Raw genomic sequence first — 17,005 nt, forward strand, 5'->3', positions numbered from 1 at the left:
GGAAGTGAGAAAACGAAAGCTTTTTTTTTTCCTCTCAAGCGACTTCTTTCCACTTCAAATGTATGAAAAAATCAGATCATTAATGACATAAACATCACAGAAGCACACTTTCTGTTGTTTAGAAAAGAAAAATGTTCCCTTTTTTTTGTGTAGACAAACAAGGACACGGACATTTTAGTGTCTTTATAAAAACATCTTAGCAAAATATAGCCAAGGCCTATTTAAATATGCATAAATAGCTTGAAAATATTTTCTCCGTTGCAGTTCAAACACCGGTGACGTACAATAGTCATTTAGCTAAAAAGAGGAACGATAATATCAAAATGATGGATGATGGACACAGTCCCTGTTTTAATTTCTGTACATGACAAGCACCTGCAAGACACTTTCAACCAGCAACTTATAGCTAGAAAAAAAAAAAGAAATTAATACAAAAAAGACTAAACAACTTTAATTAAGCCATTGAAGAGATTTAAAGTGATTTAAAAATGTGATTTTTAAAAAGACTTTCAAGTTTGTTCTCGTACAACACATCTTTGGGTGTTTTCAATGTTCAAAAGACTAAATACTTTACAACAATTAGCAACTTCACCATAAGATTATATAAAACATGATATAAAATATGTACAATAGTGCATACGAAGCGTTGGACACTAATCAAGGGTAAACTAGATATGAAAGCTGAATCTGAAAGTAAATCCAAATAAAAATCATATGATTATTTTTTTTTGCACTGGTTATTGTGATAAAAGTTAATCTAGGCTTTTTTTTTTTTTACATGTAAAATGCAACTAGTCATCATATTGCTTACTATAATGCTTTGAATCTGTTTCGTCGTGAAAACCTTGACGACTTGTTTCTTTTGTGTTTTACGGTGTTAATTATTTGTGATAAAATTTCTAACAGCTAAGCATTTATTCATATATGTCATCTTTGCATAGTGGTATGTGTAATCCTAGCTGGGGTAGATGGGGTACTTACTTTCTAGATGCACTGATACACTACGCCTGCAGCTTATTTCTGACAGAGGTTATGGAAGTTACTTGTCCCTTTTAGATACCTGACTTACTTGTGAAACTTTGGAATGAAAAAAAAATGAATTGCACTTAACAGTCTGTGGGTAGGTTTTAATCCCACTTTAATTTACCCTTGTTAGCAAATACAGAAGCATAAAACAACCAGAAGAATCATAATCATCATAATCATAATCATAAATACAAATACATGTTCAAGATATTAACCATTTTTAAATCCTTTTAAAATCCCTGGCATCACATTAGAAAGCTGACAATTAAACAACAACAATAACAACAACAACAACAACAAAAAAGACATCATTTAAAATCAGCAATTTGCCAATATGATTTGCAAAGTCTCAGAAATTCTGAAAAGCATTTTCCGCTCAAGTGCAACCCAAAGTTTTGCGGGGAAAGTTCCGGACTTGAGCTTGTGTATTCTTCTCAGTCACATTTAAGGAAAAAAAAATAACCAAAGAGTTGTGCATGACCGAAAAATTCTCTGCGGTCAGTTTGCGGCTTCAGGAACGGGTGGCGCTCGCTCCAGTCTCACGGTCCAGGGATCAGGGGTCGGAGGGTAAAAGGCTGGGTGCGGTAGAACGTCCTCCCTTGCCAGGGCAAAGGCAAACACCCCCCTCTTCCTGTCCACATCCTCTGAGATGAGCTTCCTGTCGGTCAGATTCTCTCTACTGCTGCCACCGTCTAAATCCTGCCGTCTTTCGGGTAGTTGAGCGGGCACCGGTGCTCCAAGGGATGGCAAACGCAGTGTTTGTTCTCCTTGTAGTGGGTGCGCATCTGGAGGGTAGAAGAAGCCAGAGGAAGAGCGCCAGGAGGAAGAAGGTTTGCGTCCCCGGCGTGGGCGTGACACCCGGCAGCTCTGACGCTTGATGTGCCGGTGCAGGTGGTCAGAACGGGTAAAGCTTTTGTAGCAGTGCTCACACTGGTAGGGCCGCACGCCCGTATGGATACGTAGATGGTTCTTCAGGTCATAGTTGTGCACAAACTTGGAGTTGCAGTGCAGGCACATATAGGGTCGCTCGCCTGTGTGCTTGCGCATGTGGATCTTGAGCTTGTCTTGCCTGAGAGATAAAAAATCGAGCGGGTGGGATTTAGGGTTATCCTTCAACAGTTGCGAAAGATTGTGCAGCTTTATGCATTTTTCATGACCATAAAAATCCCCTTTAAACCTCAGTAACTGCTAAAGCCGAAAGCAGCTACCCATACGCACATACACACGCACATTCATAGTGGTTGACAATCATGCGAATGAAACTTGCCCTAGATAGGTGTAAAAGGATGGACATGCCAGTGGGTTTTTAGGATTTGTCTCTTGTCTTCTTGTGGTGCGCTAAAGTCATATCAATGTTCCTGTTTTGTTTTTTCTCTTAAGTGCTTTTTGGTCGAAACTTCTCTCTTCTAGCTTTCTGTTCTTCAGTGATAGTGTGTGCTAGTTAAGAAGTGAAATCTAGGTTGTATTTTCTTATGTTATTACAATATGGAAACCACTGTGAAGCTCTGACGGAGGCTGACCACAAAATCGCACAAACTGTTTCACAAATACATTTGCATGACAGGTGATATGATATGACAGACACTGGATTGCTTTTGCAACTTCTCTTTGTGTGACTGATCTGGTCTGGCCTAGTCAACTCCCCAACCTTCCTGTTATTCATGACACTTCAGTGTTGTTATGTTTTATGACTATGTGACCTTCAAACACCTTTAGAAATCTTTGATGTACAGCTAATAAGCATGCTGAAATGTTTTCTAGAAAAAACCCTTTGAAAGACTTAAGCTGAGGAAGTGAAATCTTCCAGTCTTCCAGTTGTGCTGATTTGGCAGGTGGATTGTTTCTTTCGCCAAGTGATAACCTTCTGTTCATCATGATTTAAAAGGCTAATATGGTCTCAGGTTAGCAGGTATGACCAGCACCTCAACTTTCACACCTAAACAGTGTGGATCTCACCCCCCTGCCAAGTGTGTGTTCTCAAGACTTGCTCTCAGCGCCCCCCTGGAGGAGGCCTTTGGCACACTGGCTCTAAAGTGCGCCCACCTGGGTGCTATCTGTGTTGGATTTAATGTATGCTATGCCCAGTCTCTGTCTTACCTTGTGAAGCGGACCTCGCAGATGGTACACATGTAGGGCTTCTCGCCTGTGTGCGTCCTCATGTGCCGAGGTAGTTTGCCTGCACCCTGGATGACCTTGTTGCAGATGGGACACTGCTGCGATGCTTTTGGTTTCAGCTTCCGCTCTTCCTCTAGCTGCCACGGTGGAAACAGTGACCCTAGATGGGATGCTGACAGGAAACTCAAGTAGTTCCGCAGGTCTGCTTCATCCTTGATCTGGCCAAGGTGGGATTCAGGGGCCACACCAACACTTGGGCTGACAAAGTCTTTGAGGAATTCTCTGTGGAGCAGAGCGCTGGGGAGCTCATCTTTTAGTTCCTCTTTGATGACTTCTTTCTTGATGGCGAGATCCAAGGGCCCGCTGTCCAACGAACCAGTTGGGTAAGGGTGAGGTGGGCACTGGGGATCCAGGAGTTGCGGGAAGCCTGGAAACTCTGTAGCCCAAATTGGAGGATAGAATCCAGGAAGAAGAGAGGTGAAGCCTGACCCTCTCTCCAGTCCTGGCATCTTTGGGTACAGCCCTTCCTGCAGCAGGGACTCGATGGAAAAATCTTTCAGCACTCTGCCTTCCAGTCCTTCTTGCTCTCTGGGTTTTTCCGGGGTACGCGATTGGCATCTCTGAGAGTTTAGCAAGTCTCTTTCTGAGTGTACCTTCTGCTGAGAGCTGCATGCAGGACTGTCTGCTCCTCGATCTCCCCCAGTGATTCGGTTCTCCTGGTTTTCAGAAGCATCTGCTTGAACAGATCTTTCACTGACATTGTCCTCATCACGTTCCTCAACCTCACCATCTTTCAAGTCATCCTCTGCCTCTTCCGCCATCTCCTCTTCTTCCTCGTCTTCCTCTTCTTCCTCATCTTCTTCTTCATCCTCCTCTTCTTCTCCTTCTCCTTCTCCACCACCAGTACCTCCCCCTCCTCCGGTGTCCATGATCTCCAAGCATACGTTAATGATACACGGGATCTCCAAAAGCCGCGCTGCACCCAGGATCTCCTTGACGTTGGAGGGTGTCACCGTCAGCGTCGATGTGTACGCAAACTCCAAAATGGCCGTCAGTGACTTGGGTGCTATAAAGTCCAGCTCGTAAACACCATGGTGGCTGGGGTCGCCATCGCCCGTGGCCACGGTGAAGAGTTTTTTGAAGTACTGACTGCATGCAGCCAGCACAGAGCGGTGTGTGCGGTACTCCTGGTCCTTCACCACCAGGACCACATCACAGAGGAAGCCATCACGCCGCTGTTCATTGAGACTGCACAGGACATCGCTGCTGTGATTGGGGAAGGGGATCCCAATGAGGTCCTCCTCACTGTGTGCCATAGTCTTACAGTAATCTGCACAAAGAAAGGAAGAAGGAAAGAAAGTAGAAAAAGGAAGAGAATGTTATATAGGCATAGGCACCAGCCAGATTGTATGTGCGTGACAGAGAATGAGAGAGTAGCTCCTCCAGAGGATGCTTGAATGTCATTTTTTGAGATGTATAATGAATCCATCAAACAAGACTTGGCAGCCTCACCACCCCTTTTTAGCTCTCTCTTTCTTATCTTCTACTTTGGAGTTTTCACAACCCAAGCATGATGTCTGAAGTCTGATAAAATAAGATAGACAAGAGTCTCTCTCTCTCTCTCTCTCTCTCTCTCTCTCTCTCTCTCTCTCTCACACACACACACACACACACACATACACACACACACACACACACACACACACACACACACACACACACACACACACACTGTCTATGTGACATTTGGAAACAAAACACAGGAAGGCAAAGGGGGTCAGACACTAGTTTCTAGACTAAAGCAAAGAAGTTTGGAGGGCAAGAGGTTTTTTTTTTATGCATAGCACCACCCCCTCAACCGTTCTAATATTCTTTAGCTTCTTTTTTAATACCTGTAAATTGGTCGCCTTTACTATTTACTTGCATTTCAGAAATGATGCTCGAATCCAAATACACCTTCTGTCTTCTGTTGCATAAAGAGAAATCACATCGAGAGTCACTGTGAGGAGTCGTGTGTTCAGCCGGTTTCAGCACACGGGTGAACGGCAACTGAATTGTACCTGTGGATTCCCTAAAATGTTTTCGCTGCCTTTTACACAGAGACGTTTGGCACCATCGCCCTTCATTCACAGCTATGAATAGAGCATAATCTCAGTGCTTGTACTCCACGCGGTCAGTGCAGACATTTAGATGGATGCTTTGAGATTCCCAAATCCAAACCAGCCTTGTTGAGTGACTTTAAAGTAAATGAGCAGTTCTTGCCGGCATCTACAGGCCAATCTTTCTTTCTTTCTTTCTTTCTTTCTTTCTTTCTTTCTTTCTTTCTTTCTTTCTTTCTTTCTTTCTTTCTTTCTTTCTTTCTTTCTTTCTTTCTTTCTTTCTATTTTGAATCTAGTTCTTCATGATCACATCTGAGCGCTTACCAATCAAGTATTGAACGTTTCTTGCACTGTTGCTAGGAGACAGTTGCTATAATTACCAGTTTATTAGACATATAGTCTAATAAAGAAGAAACAACATGTCTTTAAATGAAGAGAAGTGCCTACTGAACACGATGAGTGGGTCTGAGAGGGGGCGGGGACATCATTTACAGAGAGCAAAGAAACACTACATGGGAATGAAACAAAGAACAAACAGTATGCATGAGTCTCAGTCCACGTTCTGTGCCGAGGGTTCTCAAGCTTCTTGCAAGCAGTGACACCTTTAATGGCAAAATAAATTCCATGGATTTCTTTTACGAATCTAATCGAAGTATTTGAATATTAGGCTCGTTATTTTGAATGCGTAGAATATTACCATGGCTTTGAGTTTTACATTCACAGGACGGATTATTTAATTCTATAAATCATTTTTATTCATCGGCATAAATGAACTTGATTGATTTGTGGATTAGGCCAATTCATGTCAAGTGAGCAATCAAACTCATTGAATAATAACTTAATAACGCACTCTCAAAAAATTAAGTAAATTATTATAGCTTGTTATTGGACCAGTACCCTCTAAAGTACTTATTTGTACCCTTTATATACTGCTTGGGAACATAATATGTACCTTTTTGGCCCTGAAAAACTGCACATAGTCACCTTGAGGTCTAATAACAAGCCCTAGGGGGTACATTAGTGTCCATTGTACCTTGGGAGACAGAAATGAGCTCCTACTGTACTCCTGTTTCTTACAGTGCGCAAACGGGTTGTGAGTTCCACTACTGTCACACAAACAAAAAATACCCCAAAACTCCACCCCCCATGGGTACGAATCACAGACCCTCTCACAGAGCTCCTCAGAGAACTGTCGAGAACCACTCTTCTATGAAAGCTCTTATAAGTCGATATGATTTATCGCAACTCTAAGGCGTATACACAGTAATTAAGAAATACCGTGGGTGTTTATTGAACTTTTTAAAAAATCCCCTTGATTTGTTTCGACCTTGCACAAGAATGTCTAGGGTAGAATGGCTCGAGGTGGGGCAACAGGACGTTCCTTCACAGAAGAACCTTTATGTCAAGTCTTCGTGCGTACTTGGCATTATAGAGATGGATTAAAAGTGCACTTGTATTGTTTAAACATGATAGTGCAACACAGAACGAGAGAGAAGAAGAAGGGGGATCTGATGTCCCCAGAAGTTCCCTGACAGGTTACGCACAAAAAAAAGAAGAAGAAAAGAAGAAGGAGGAAAAAAAAGACAGTGCCCCTCCCTGGAAAATCCAGCCAAGTCAAACAGGCATTTAGAGCTAAAAACAACAGTCGATCCCACCCACTCTGGGAACACGTGCAACTTCTGTAGCTGCCTAACTCTGTGCTCTTCCCCTCCCCTGTCCTCACAGATACACTCCCATAATTATAGTGTGTGTGTGTGTGTGTGTGTGTGCATGTGTGTGTGTGTGTGTAGGATAGGAGCAGGATGTGACACATGCTCAGAGCGGGAAGGAGGGCACTGCTTTCCCACTGTAACGTCCTACATGGCTACCACCACAGGATCACAAGTACACACACACACACACACACACACACACACACACACACACACACTTCTTTAACTCTTCAGACCTGAACAATCTCTTCGAAAATTATTTATGTGCCTGTGCCGTAAAGAGATTTGGATCAGTTTCTTAAAGCTTTCAAGTGAAGTTTGCGTGTTCTCCAGGATGCTGCTGTAGATTTTAAATAAAATGGGAAAAAAATAATAATAACAAATATGTGAATACAGGCATTGTACAGAATTTGATTAGACAACAGTGGTAGAAAAAAAAGAGTCTGTCTTTTACAGGAAAGTAATCAATATTGAGAAAAAAAACGTTGCACGTTATGAGACGTGACGACTTCTCAGGACGAGGTCTGGTTCATCGTAAAAATGTTTCTAGCTACGTAAAGACACAGCACCTGCAACTTCCTGGTCCTAACCCAATACAATATTTAAGTCTCGCTTCTCTGGCAGTCGTTCAAATGATCGTTTCCTATTAATGCACTCGTTATTGTTATAGGTTCTCATTTCTATAGTACCAACTCGCCCACAGGAACTTGTATCGCAAACGCTTTATACGGCAAACCGGAGAACAATAACATGTTAAGACATGCTGGTAATGATTTCTGCAAGGAGACGTTTATTTTTATTTAACGTTTATGGACGGAGTCTTCAGTGTCATTAATCAATAAACATTTCTCGTTCACTTGTTAATAAATTCAAACTTATCGTTAGCAAATCGTTGTGGTGTAAGACAAATAAAACTCTTCAGGACGTGCTTGGCGTCGTGTTCCGACACACCACTGCATCATGGATTATTTTCTTATCGCAGCACACCTACTGCGCAATTGTATACAGGACCAGTCAAAAGTTTGTACACCCCCGGCTCATTGATTCATATTCAGTTTTTCTCTGTGTTGTATCTTTTACAGTGGAGAACAATACTGAAGACATCAAAACTATGAAATAATATCTGGAACAGATGTGGAATTATGTGGTAAATAAAAAAAAAAGTAAAAAAAAAAAGTTTGATATTTTAGGTTTTTCAAAGTAACCAGCATTTACCTTGATGACGCTTTTGGTATTATCTTAACCAGCTTCGAATGCTCTTCAATTAGCAGGTGTGTCTCGTCAAACGTTAATGAGTGGATGAGTTTCTTGCCTTATTAATGTGTTTGAGATCAAATAGTAAATGGTAAATAATAAAAATACATAAATAAATAGTAATAAATAAATAAATAACAATAGCAGTAGTACTATATTATAATAATAGTAATAAATAAATAAAAACTTAAAAAAAAAACAGTAAGTAGCCCTATTCCACACCACAACTGTAGTAATCCATATTATGTCAAGAACCGCTCAGCTGAGTAAAGAGAAACGACAACCATCGTTACTTTAAGACATGAAGTGACTTTTGGTTAATTAATAAAAATTAAAAACATTGATTTTGAAGGTGTGTCCAAACTTTTGACTGGTACCATATCGTATCAGTGTCATACTTGTGAACCACACTGGTTACTGGTACTGGTAAGGATATTATACTGTAAATATGCATGCGTGTGTGTGTGTGTGTGTGTGTGTGTGTGTGTGTGTGTGTGTGTGTGTGTGTGTGTGTGTGAGCTTTTAATCTTCATGCATCATTTGGTATCACTGTAAATTCAGTTGAAGCACATTTTCTTTTGAGGTTTTGGTTTTGATTTTACAGTAGGACTCTATAAGATATGAAAAGGTCTAGTTCTTATTCTGGAACGATGTAACGCGAACCTTTAGAGTTTACCTCAGAAACCTAGATGTTTCTTAATTGAGTCAAAACAGAAGTACCTTTGATCTTTAAACGAACACACAGTCTCCGTTCCTGCTTTACTTATTGAGGACAAAGCTCCACAGCGCGGCAAACAACGTTTGAAGGTTGAGTCACTGAATAAACACGTATTTATGTTTCCTCTATTGTTGATGAGTGTATATATATATATATATATATATATATATATATATATATATATATATATATGTATATATATATATATGCACTGTAATAGGTATGAGGTGAAGCATCGTTCATCAGCTAGGAATAAAGTTAAGACACAACTTTGAGAAAAGTTAAAACAGTTCACATCTCTCAGACATATTTCATCATATCTCATGGTGCCGGGGACACAGAGGTGTCAACAGAGAAGAGCAGGAGAGAGACAGTGTTACAGACAGACATGGAAGATAGACTGAGAGAGAGAGAGAGAGAGAGAGAGAGGTTAAGAAGGAGCTGTACGTGAGGAATAGGTGGTGGTAAATTGGCTCAATCCAGTGCTGGGTTAGTGGGTCCTAAGGGAGATCATTTGAGGGCCTTTCCAAAGGCTGAGCTGGAGGGCGACCTGTAGGTTCAGGCTGTTAGCCGTTAGCACAGCTACTTATTTAGCCTGTTTACACACACCAGCGCTCGTCGGCGTCTTAGCAATGGCCCTGCAATAATTGAACAGATGGTTCTGAATTTGGATTTGGGTGATGTGTCTCTCAGCCAGAGGAGACGGAAGCGCTGCGGTAATGACAGGTGTGACACGAGTAATGAGCGCCTCCGTCACGGTTCAGGATCAGCAGATGAATTTAAACTGGCCTCGTTTGGGGAAACTCTAGCTACGAACTTTGGGAAAAATGTCTTGGTCATATTCTCAGCGGTGTCTCTCTCTCTCTCTCTCTCTCTCTCTCTCTCTCTGTCTCTCTGTCGCTACAAATTGGGGTCGTGATGATTTTATGAATTGGTTAGAACGGTTAAGCTCTTGAATACACTCCTCAGTGTTGTGTAGTTTTTCACTCTTTATGTGGCTGGTGATAATTTCACACACAGTTCGACATGCACGGGTGTAACGAGGGCACAATAAAGTTAGGGGTTTAGGGTTCAGCTTTGTCTTTTGACCTGTTTATGGTGAGTCCTGTAGTTTGTTTGATGATTAATAACAGTATTATACGCCTGTAATAAAGTACAACAAACACCAAACCGTGTCAGTTTTATAACAGTGCTGCCGTCAAGGGCTCCTTAGGTGCTTGTAGTGATGAGTTGTAAAAATATGTCAGAAAGATATAACCCTGCCTTATCTCAGGCCACTCGTGATAAAGTTATATTTAAAGTTAAATCTTTCTGTTGGAGTGTTAACATGATAAATCATGAAATTATTAAATGAATACAAGTATACTGTAGAAGTACTGTATAAATACATATATAATCAGCAGGAATTATTATGTAGTAATTACATTGAAACTAATAAAAGAAGGTGTGTAAGTTTAAGGGGTTAAATAATGTTCGTCATTAAGTTAATCCTATTATCTTAATCATATTTAACTTCCAACTTTTTTTTTTTTTTTAATCAGCTCAAACGCCCCCAAAACTATCCTGATCTAATAAATGGCATGAACACACCTTCGTTATGGCAGACTTGGTTATAAGGCACTGATACTGATACTAATACACCCTGGTGCTGGGTCATGTCTGCTCTTCTGCTCTAATCCCTGCAGTGTGTAAGTATTATCTGAAGACAGAACAGAAGCACACAAACACCATCATAAAAGGCGTGACGCACTGTCCCATAAACAATCATTTACACCTGTTATCTTTATCTGTCTCCGCACTAAAGCACGCACTAAAGCACGCTCCGTCCTTCCTGCCCTCTGCCCGTCTTTTTCGACCCGTTTGGCTCCTAAAGTTATCAGTGCGGCTTGGTGACAAAACAGCACCGCACAATTACAGCACCAGGCCTCATTTCAGTTCTAAGCCTTGTTCTTGATGTGCAAGCATTTTACTGTGTGTCTATTTATCTGTGTGTGTGTGTGTGTGTGTGTGTGTGTGTGAGAGAGAGAAAATTTGATGACTCCTTTTTTTTTTTCTTCAGAATATCAGTAGTCTTTAGAAGTAGGATGTGGTTAAGGGAAAGCACCTCTGACACATTAATGACAGAGTCGATACAGTGTCAAACCCGAATCAGCGAACGGGATTGATCACGTGTTTGACCCTTTTGACAGCATCACAGAGCTTTGCACTTCTTCTTCTTCTTCTTCTTTTTTAAACAGATATTAGGTTGCAACCCAAATAATTACACGAGTCATGAAATTTTCTTTAATCGTGTCGCACTGATGCCGTGACACGACCACGCTATTGTCACTCTGTCAGGCTACACCTGATACACACACGCGCGCACGCGCACACGCGCTTAAAGGAAATACAGGTGTTAGAAAGAAAAGACACACAAATCGCTTGAATTCCTGTTTCAAGAGACGCATCGAAGACGTGAACACAAACGTCAAGAAGGTCACATGAAAATTAAAAAAAAAAAAAAAAAAGGAAAACAACAAAACACACACACTCACCCTGAGCCTCCTCTGGAATGTGTGTGACTTATCCTGAGACTACGGAGTGATGTTCGTCTCTCTGTCTCTCTCTCCCTCTCTCTCTCTGTGTCTGTCTCATCTCCTGTCTTTTACGCCGCGCTCCCTGTCCATTCTCACTCATCCGCTCATCTTCCCTCCATTCACAAAAAAAAATATCCAACAGTGGCAGAAACAACGTCTCTCTCTCTCTCTCTCTCTTTCTCTCTTTCTCTTGCGCGTGTCCACACGCACACACACACACACACACACACGCGTACTCACACAGACACACTCAGTCACTCAGTCACGCGTGCGTGGTACCGAGAGCAAGTGGATGAGTGTGAGGGAGAAGAAAAGAGAACAGAAGAGAAGAAAAGAGAAGAGGTGGACCCCACTGTACAGTGGAGGGAGAGAGAGAGAGAGAGAGAGGGAGGGAGAGAGGACTAGTGCAGGGGCAGTGTGTGATGTAGAGATGCAGCACCAGTCGTTTTTATAGCTGGGTGGGTAGCACAGAGATAATAATACCCCATCCACCTCCACAACACAAGTTAGGCCCGGTGTGTAATAAGGCCGTGGTGCAGACACCCTCTGATTTGGGGTCGACCTAAATGAATTTTTAGTTTCCTTACAGCAGATTTGCAGCGACTGACCGAGGAACCGAAGGCAGCACTGGGAGGTTCAGGAGCGAGAGAGAAAGAGAGAGAGGGAGGAAAATGAACGAGTCTGAAGTGCCAACACTATTTGTGCCTGTGCAGCACATTAAGCTGTTCGAGACGGAGCAGAGGGAGTGAACGCTCCTGCTCCCGACGGAATCACCGTACACTATATGTGGAACGAGACACGACAAGGCATGTCGCTATAGGAAAAATAATCAAAGATTGTCATGCGATGCAGCCCGACTCTGACGTGTTTCATTCTTCGTACCACAACAGTTTATCAACTATTGCTTTTTGAAATGTATTCATGCAATGTACATGTACTTTTTATCCATTTAGAGTTACATTTAATCAAACAACATAGTTCCAGCAGCGATAAACTGTCCTAATGGTTAGAAAAGCAGCTTTGGGACAAAAAGGTTGCTGGTTCGATTCCCTGGACCAGCAGGGATGGCTGAAGTGCCCTTGAGCAAGGCACCTAACCCATAACGACTCCACAGGCTGCTCTGGGTATGTTGTACGTCACTCTGGATAAAAGCGTCTGCTAAATGCTATTAATGTAACGTAACACAATTTCCTCACCATGAAGAAAACACAATCTCCTCTACTCTTAGACGTGACGGAAAACCTCCTGATTGTGACAGTGCTGACACTGGAGACTCCTTACTGAACGTCTCCTTTCACAAAGCGTCAGCGTATCAGCGAGTTTTTCTTTAAATAGCAACGTGGAACGTCTGGCGTCTAGTGTGCAAGTTTCTGCACAGGATAAGTTGTTACTATGGAAACAAATCAGGGCGTATCGTCTAACTAAAAGCCAGAGCTGCTGCTACAGAAAATGACTCAACACCTTCCAACCAATCAGAATTGAGATTTCAACAGCACTGTGGTATCAATGTTTATACTCTATCCACATTCACTGGATATGAGCAATCGTGCACTCTGATTGGCTGCTCTACTACTAGGATATCAACTCATATACCGTGAGTAGAGAAAAACAAAATGGCAGCGCGTGTTGCTGAAGCAACCGAGGACGAAATAAAAACTCTACTCGAAAACAAAACTCTAAAAATACAAAATATGGAATATTTGATGGTAAGAACGTATCTTTTTTTTATTTTTCAAGAATTATTATTATTGCATTTTTTCATAAATTGCTCCCGTCATTTCACTGGTTTGTTTACATTCTAAGTGGAAATGATTTTGTCGGACGTTTTGTATAAAGTTTGTATTTACTGAATTTGCAAAAAATAAAAATAAAAATGCTCCGTTTCTCAAAATCCAGTGAATGTGGATAGAATAAAACAGTTATTCCACTCAATCTTGCCGTACATGGATTATAGACAACTCGGTGCTACATGCCTCGTCGGCTATCAGCTCATGTACGACTTGATTTCGTGGAATAACTGTGAAATATTACTGAAATATAAATATGGCGGCGGCACGGTGGTGTAGTGGTTAGCGCTGTCGCCTCACAGCAAGAAGGTCCGGGTTCGAGCCCCGTGGCCGGCGAGGGCCTTTCTGTGCGGAGTTTGCATGTTCTCCCCGTGTCCGCGTGGGTTTCCTCCGGGTGCTCCGGTTTCCCCCACAGTCCAAAGACATGCAGGTTAGGTTAACTGGTGACTCTAAATTGAGCGTAGGTGTGAATGTGAGTGTGAATGGTTGTCTGTGTCTATGTGTCAGCCCTGTGATGACCTGGCGACTTGTCCAGGGTGTACCCTGCCTTTCACCCGTAGTCAGCTGGGATAGGCTCCAGCTTGCCTGCGACCCTGTAGAACAGGATAAAGCGGCTAGAGATAATGAGATGAGATAAATATGGCACCAATTGTTACCATATTCTTTGTTATGCCATAATTGGTACCATAATCTTTGTTAGTAAGCTCAAAAGTTTGTATCCCCTTTGATATTTATCTTCAGTAAATGTTAAAGGGTCAGAGTCGCTGTGGATCTGGGCAATATATCCTGGATAAGATAAGGCACAACACACACACACAGTTTGTCTCACCATCCTTGTGAGGACCTTCTATTGACATAATTATTATTGCAGGTAATTAATGCTATACCTGCACCTAACCCTAACCCTAACCTCAGTAATGGAAAGGAAACTTTTTGGCTCTTTTTTTTTTTTCAATTTAAAACAACAACAACAACAACAGTTTTCTTGTAGGGACCATCCAATGTCCCCACAAGGTCAAAATTGTCAGACTTTACTATCCTCGTGGGGACATTTGGTCCTCAGTAGTATACAAAAACATGTGCGTGCGCACACACACACACCAAAATGCACACACGTTCACTTTAGTGTTGAAAAAACAAACACACACACACACACCTTGGGAGGAAACCAGAGAACCCAGAGAAAACCCATATGGCTTCTGGAAGAACATGTGAAACTCCACACAGGTCATAGTAAACTGTGGGTGGTAAAAGAGAGCAACTGGACTTGCTTGAAGATTCTTCGAAAGAATCTTCAAGCAAGTCCAGTTGCTCTCTTTTACCACCCACAGTCCACACAGGAAGTAACCTGAGCTCAGTATCGAACCCTGGGGCTGTGAGGCAGCAACGCAAGCTGCTGAACCACTGGCCTGGTGTCTGTCTGTCTGTCTGTCTGTCTGTCTGTCTGTCTATCTATCTATCTATCTATCTATCTATCTATCTATCTATCTATCTATCTATCTATCTTCAACTAAAATGAGCATGAAGTCTAACTCTGTGCAAAAATAACACTTCTAGAAGAAAACAAAACATTTCTCATGATTGTACACCTGAATCATGTGTTTACGCATGACGTTCTTCTTCTTTCCTTCTCACCTGGATGCAAACGGAAGCCCCATTCTCAAGCTTGCTTTAAAAACAGGAATAATAAAGTCATACTGTGGTATCAATCATCCACCAGAGCTTTAAATAGCTCAAAGCAAGTGGAAAGTAATTACCTGAGTCACACAGAAGATCTGAGTAAGAACTTGTCAGAACAGAAAACATTGTCTTAATGCCTTGAGAGATAAAAGAGACAAAAACGATTGAGCGGGAGGACTGGAGATGGACAGATGAATGAATGAGTGATTGAACGAAGAGTTATTGATCTTTGCATGTGAGCGTTCATGTGTGGACAGAGGCGCGAGATCACCGCGACGCGAGCGTTCACACTGCAGTGATGTTCAGTTGACATCTTTCACATCTCTCATGAGCGGCAGCTCGAACTTCCTGTAGCTCGCGTTTTATAATCTTTTTGTTTTAAAATGTGTTTTTAAGATGGACATATTCTGAAGGTCATTCAGGACTCTTCAAATTCAAACTCAAAAAAAAAAAAAAATTCCACACACACACACACACGTTGTGAACATTTTATCTTTTTTTTCACAAAACGTAAGAGACACCATTAAGCAAATACAGTATTTCATATGATGTTTACTTTTCTGAAATATTAGACCTTTTTATTCCTGAACTTTTGACCCACTGAACTCAAAGCCAATTCCACTGATAAAACAGCACTCTATTTATTTATTTTCTGAGTTTTCTGTTTTTCTTTTGTTTTTGATTTAAAAAAAATTAAATTACAGTGAGTTATTTTGGCTTAAGAAAAAGATTTACATAACATAACGAACAACTGTCTATAAGAAATACAGAGTGACTTTAAACAGATTAATTTCTATAATAACTCAGAAATCATTTTATAATTTCTGTAAACATAAACACCGGGATTAGTGGTCTTTACCATCATGAAATCAAAAGTAAACAAACAAAAATAGAAGCAGAAATAATCCTGAGCTACGTACGGTATATGCAGTAAATATTTCCAAACAAAGACCTTGATATTTATTTATGATAAATATATAAAATAATAAAAATTGTTAAAATGTAAAAATAATAATTGATATTATTTTATATTGATTTTAACACACATTTAACACTGAAAATTTATTACAATAATTTAATAATCAAACAATAATATTGCTTTAATAATATATTTTAAAAATGTAAGTGGTATCTTGTGCAAATGTCCAGTTATGACAGTAAGTGTGTGTGTGTGTGTGCGTGTGCGCGTGCGTGCGTACGTACGTGCGCACGTACTTGCGTACTCAGTTAATCCAGAGACCTGAAAAAGCAACAATTTAAGGATAAAAACTCCCATGATATTTTTCTCCTGAGAAAGCCCACAGGCTCAGACCAGTGTCACGACTTACTGAGAAATTTCCTTCATAATACGCAATAATGAGTGAACTCAGTGAAATGTGACCTTCTGAAATGACGTGTTGCTGCTGTTGAGGAGCTTACACAGCTTTCTCTTATATCTTTTCATCTCCTGTCTTCACTCTTCTTTCACTGAGTTGTTAAAGTTCACTCCTGTTTTCTCAGATTTAAACACTGATGTGCGTTTAACTCATCGCTCGGCGCTTTAAAGGGCTCCTGACCCGGACAGGATTTCCAAAATGACATCAGCACTCAGACGAGTGAGCAGTTTATGAAGCATACTCGATTAATTGGCCTGCTTCCCGTCACATCTCGCTGAGCAGTAAGAGATTTGGAGTAAGCTAGATGATGAAATTGTCTAATAAGGAAAACAGAGCGTGAAAAACAGGATGTCTGTGACAGGCGTGTCAGAAAGATCCCACGATAAGTAAATAAGTAAATCATATTACAAATATTAATTAAATAATACAGCATGTAACATGCGATGTGAGATCATTGGACAGGATTTTTTGAAAATGTATTTTTAATTTTTAATTCAGACAGTGTTTACAGCTCAAGTGTTGAAAACATATTTTTTGGCAAAATCAGTGCAGCAAAATATCAGTATTATAATTACTCATGATGTGCAGCGGAACTGACTAATCACCTAATTTTACTGACATGAGGCCTGGGTAAAAGGAGAAAAGTGAAATGAGCATGACAA

At 41.0% G+C, this 17,005-nt stretch overlaps 1 protein-coding gene across 2 annotated transcripts in view; it reads right to left on the reverse strand.

Moving 5' to 3' along the window:
* Positions 1 to 324: 324 nt before the first annotated feature.
* Positions 325 to 17,005, reverse strand: part of LOC132895150 (zinc finger and BTB domain-containing protein 7C) — a 33,638-nt gene continuing 16,957 nt past the window's right edge. Inside the window, exons 1-3 of one of the 2 annotated variants that reach the window (XM_060935413.1) lie at positions 11,459 to 13,025; positions 3,124 to 4,471; positions 325 to 2,095 (exon numbers count right to left, since the gene is read on the reverse strand). In XM_060935413.1, the coding sequence (XP_060791396.1) occupies positions 1,525 to 2,095; positions 3,124 to 4,457 (1,905 nt within the window). In that variant the 5' untranslated portion in view covers positions 4,458 to 4,471; positions 11,459 to 13,025 and the 3' untranslated portion in view covers positions 325 to 1,524. Of the gene's footprint in view, positions 2,096 to 3,123; positions 4,472 to 11,458; positions 13,026 to 17,005 lie in introns of those variants that run through there. The other variant, XM_060935412.1, reaches the window with a different exon arrangement.

Source organism: Neoarius graeffei, chromosome 12, assembly GCF_027579695.1.
Source record: "Neoarius graeffei isolate fNeoGra1 chromosome 12, fNeoGra1.pri, whole genome shotgun sequence".
Lineage (NCBI taxonomy): Eukaryota > Metazoa > Chordata > Actinopteri > Siluriformes > Ariidae > Neoarius > Neoarius graeffei.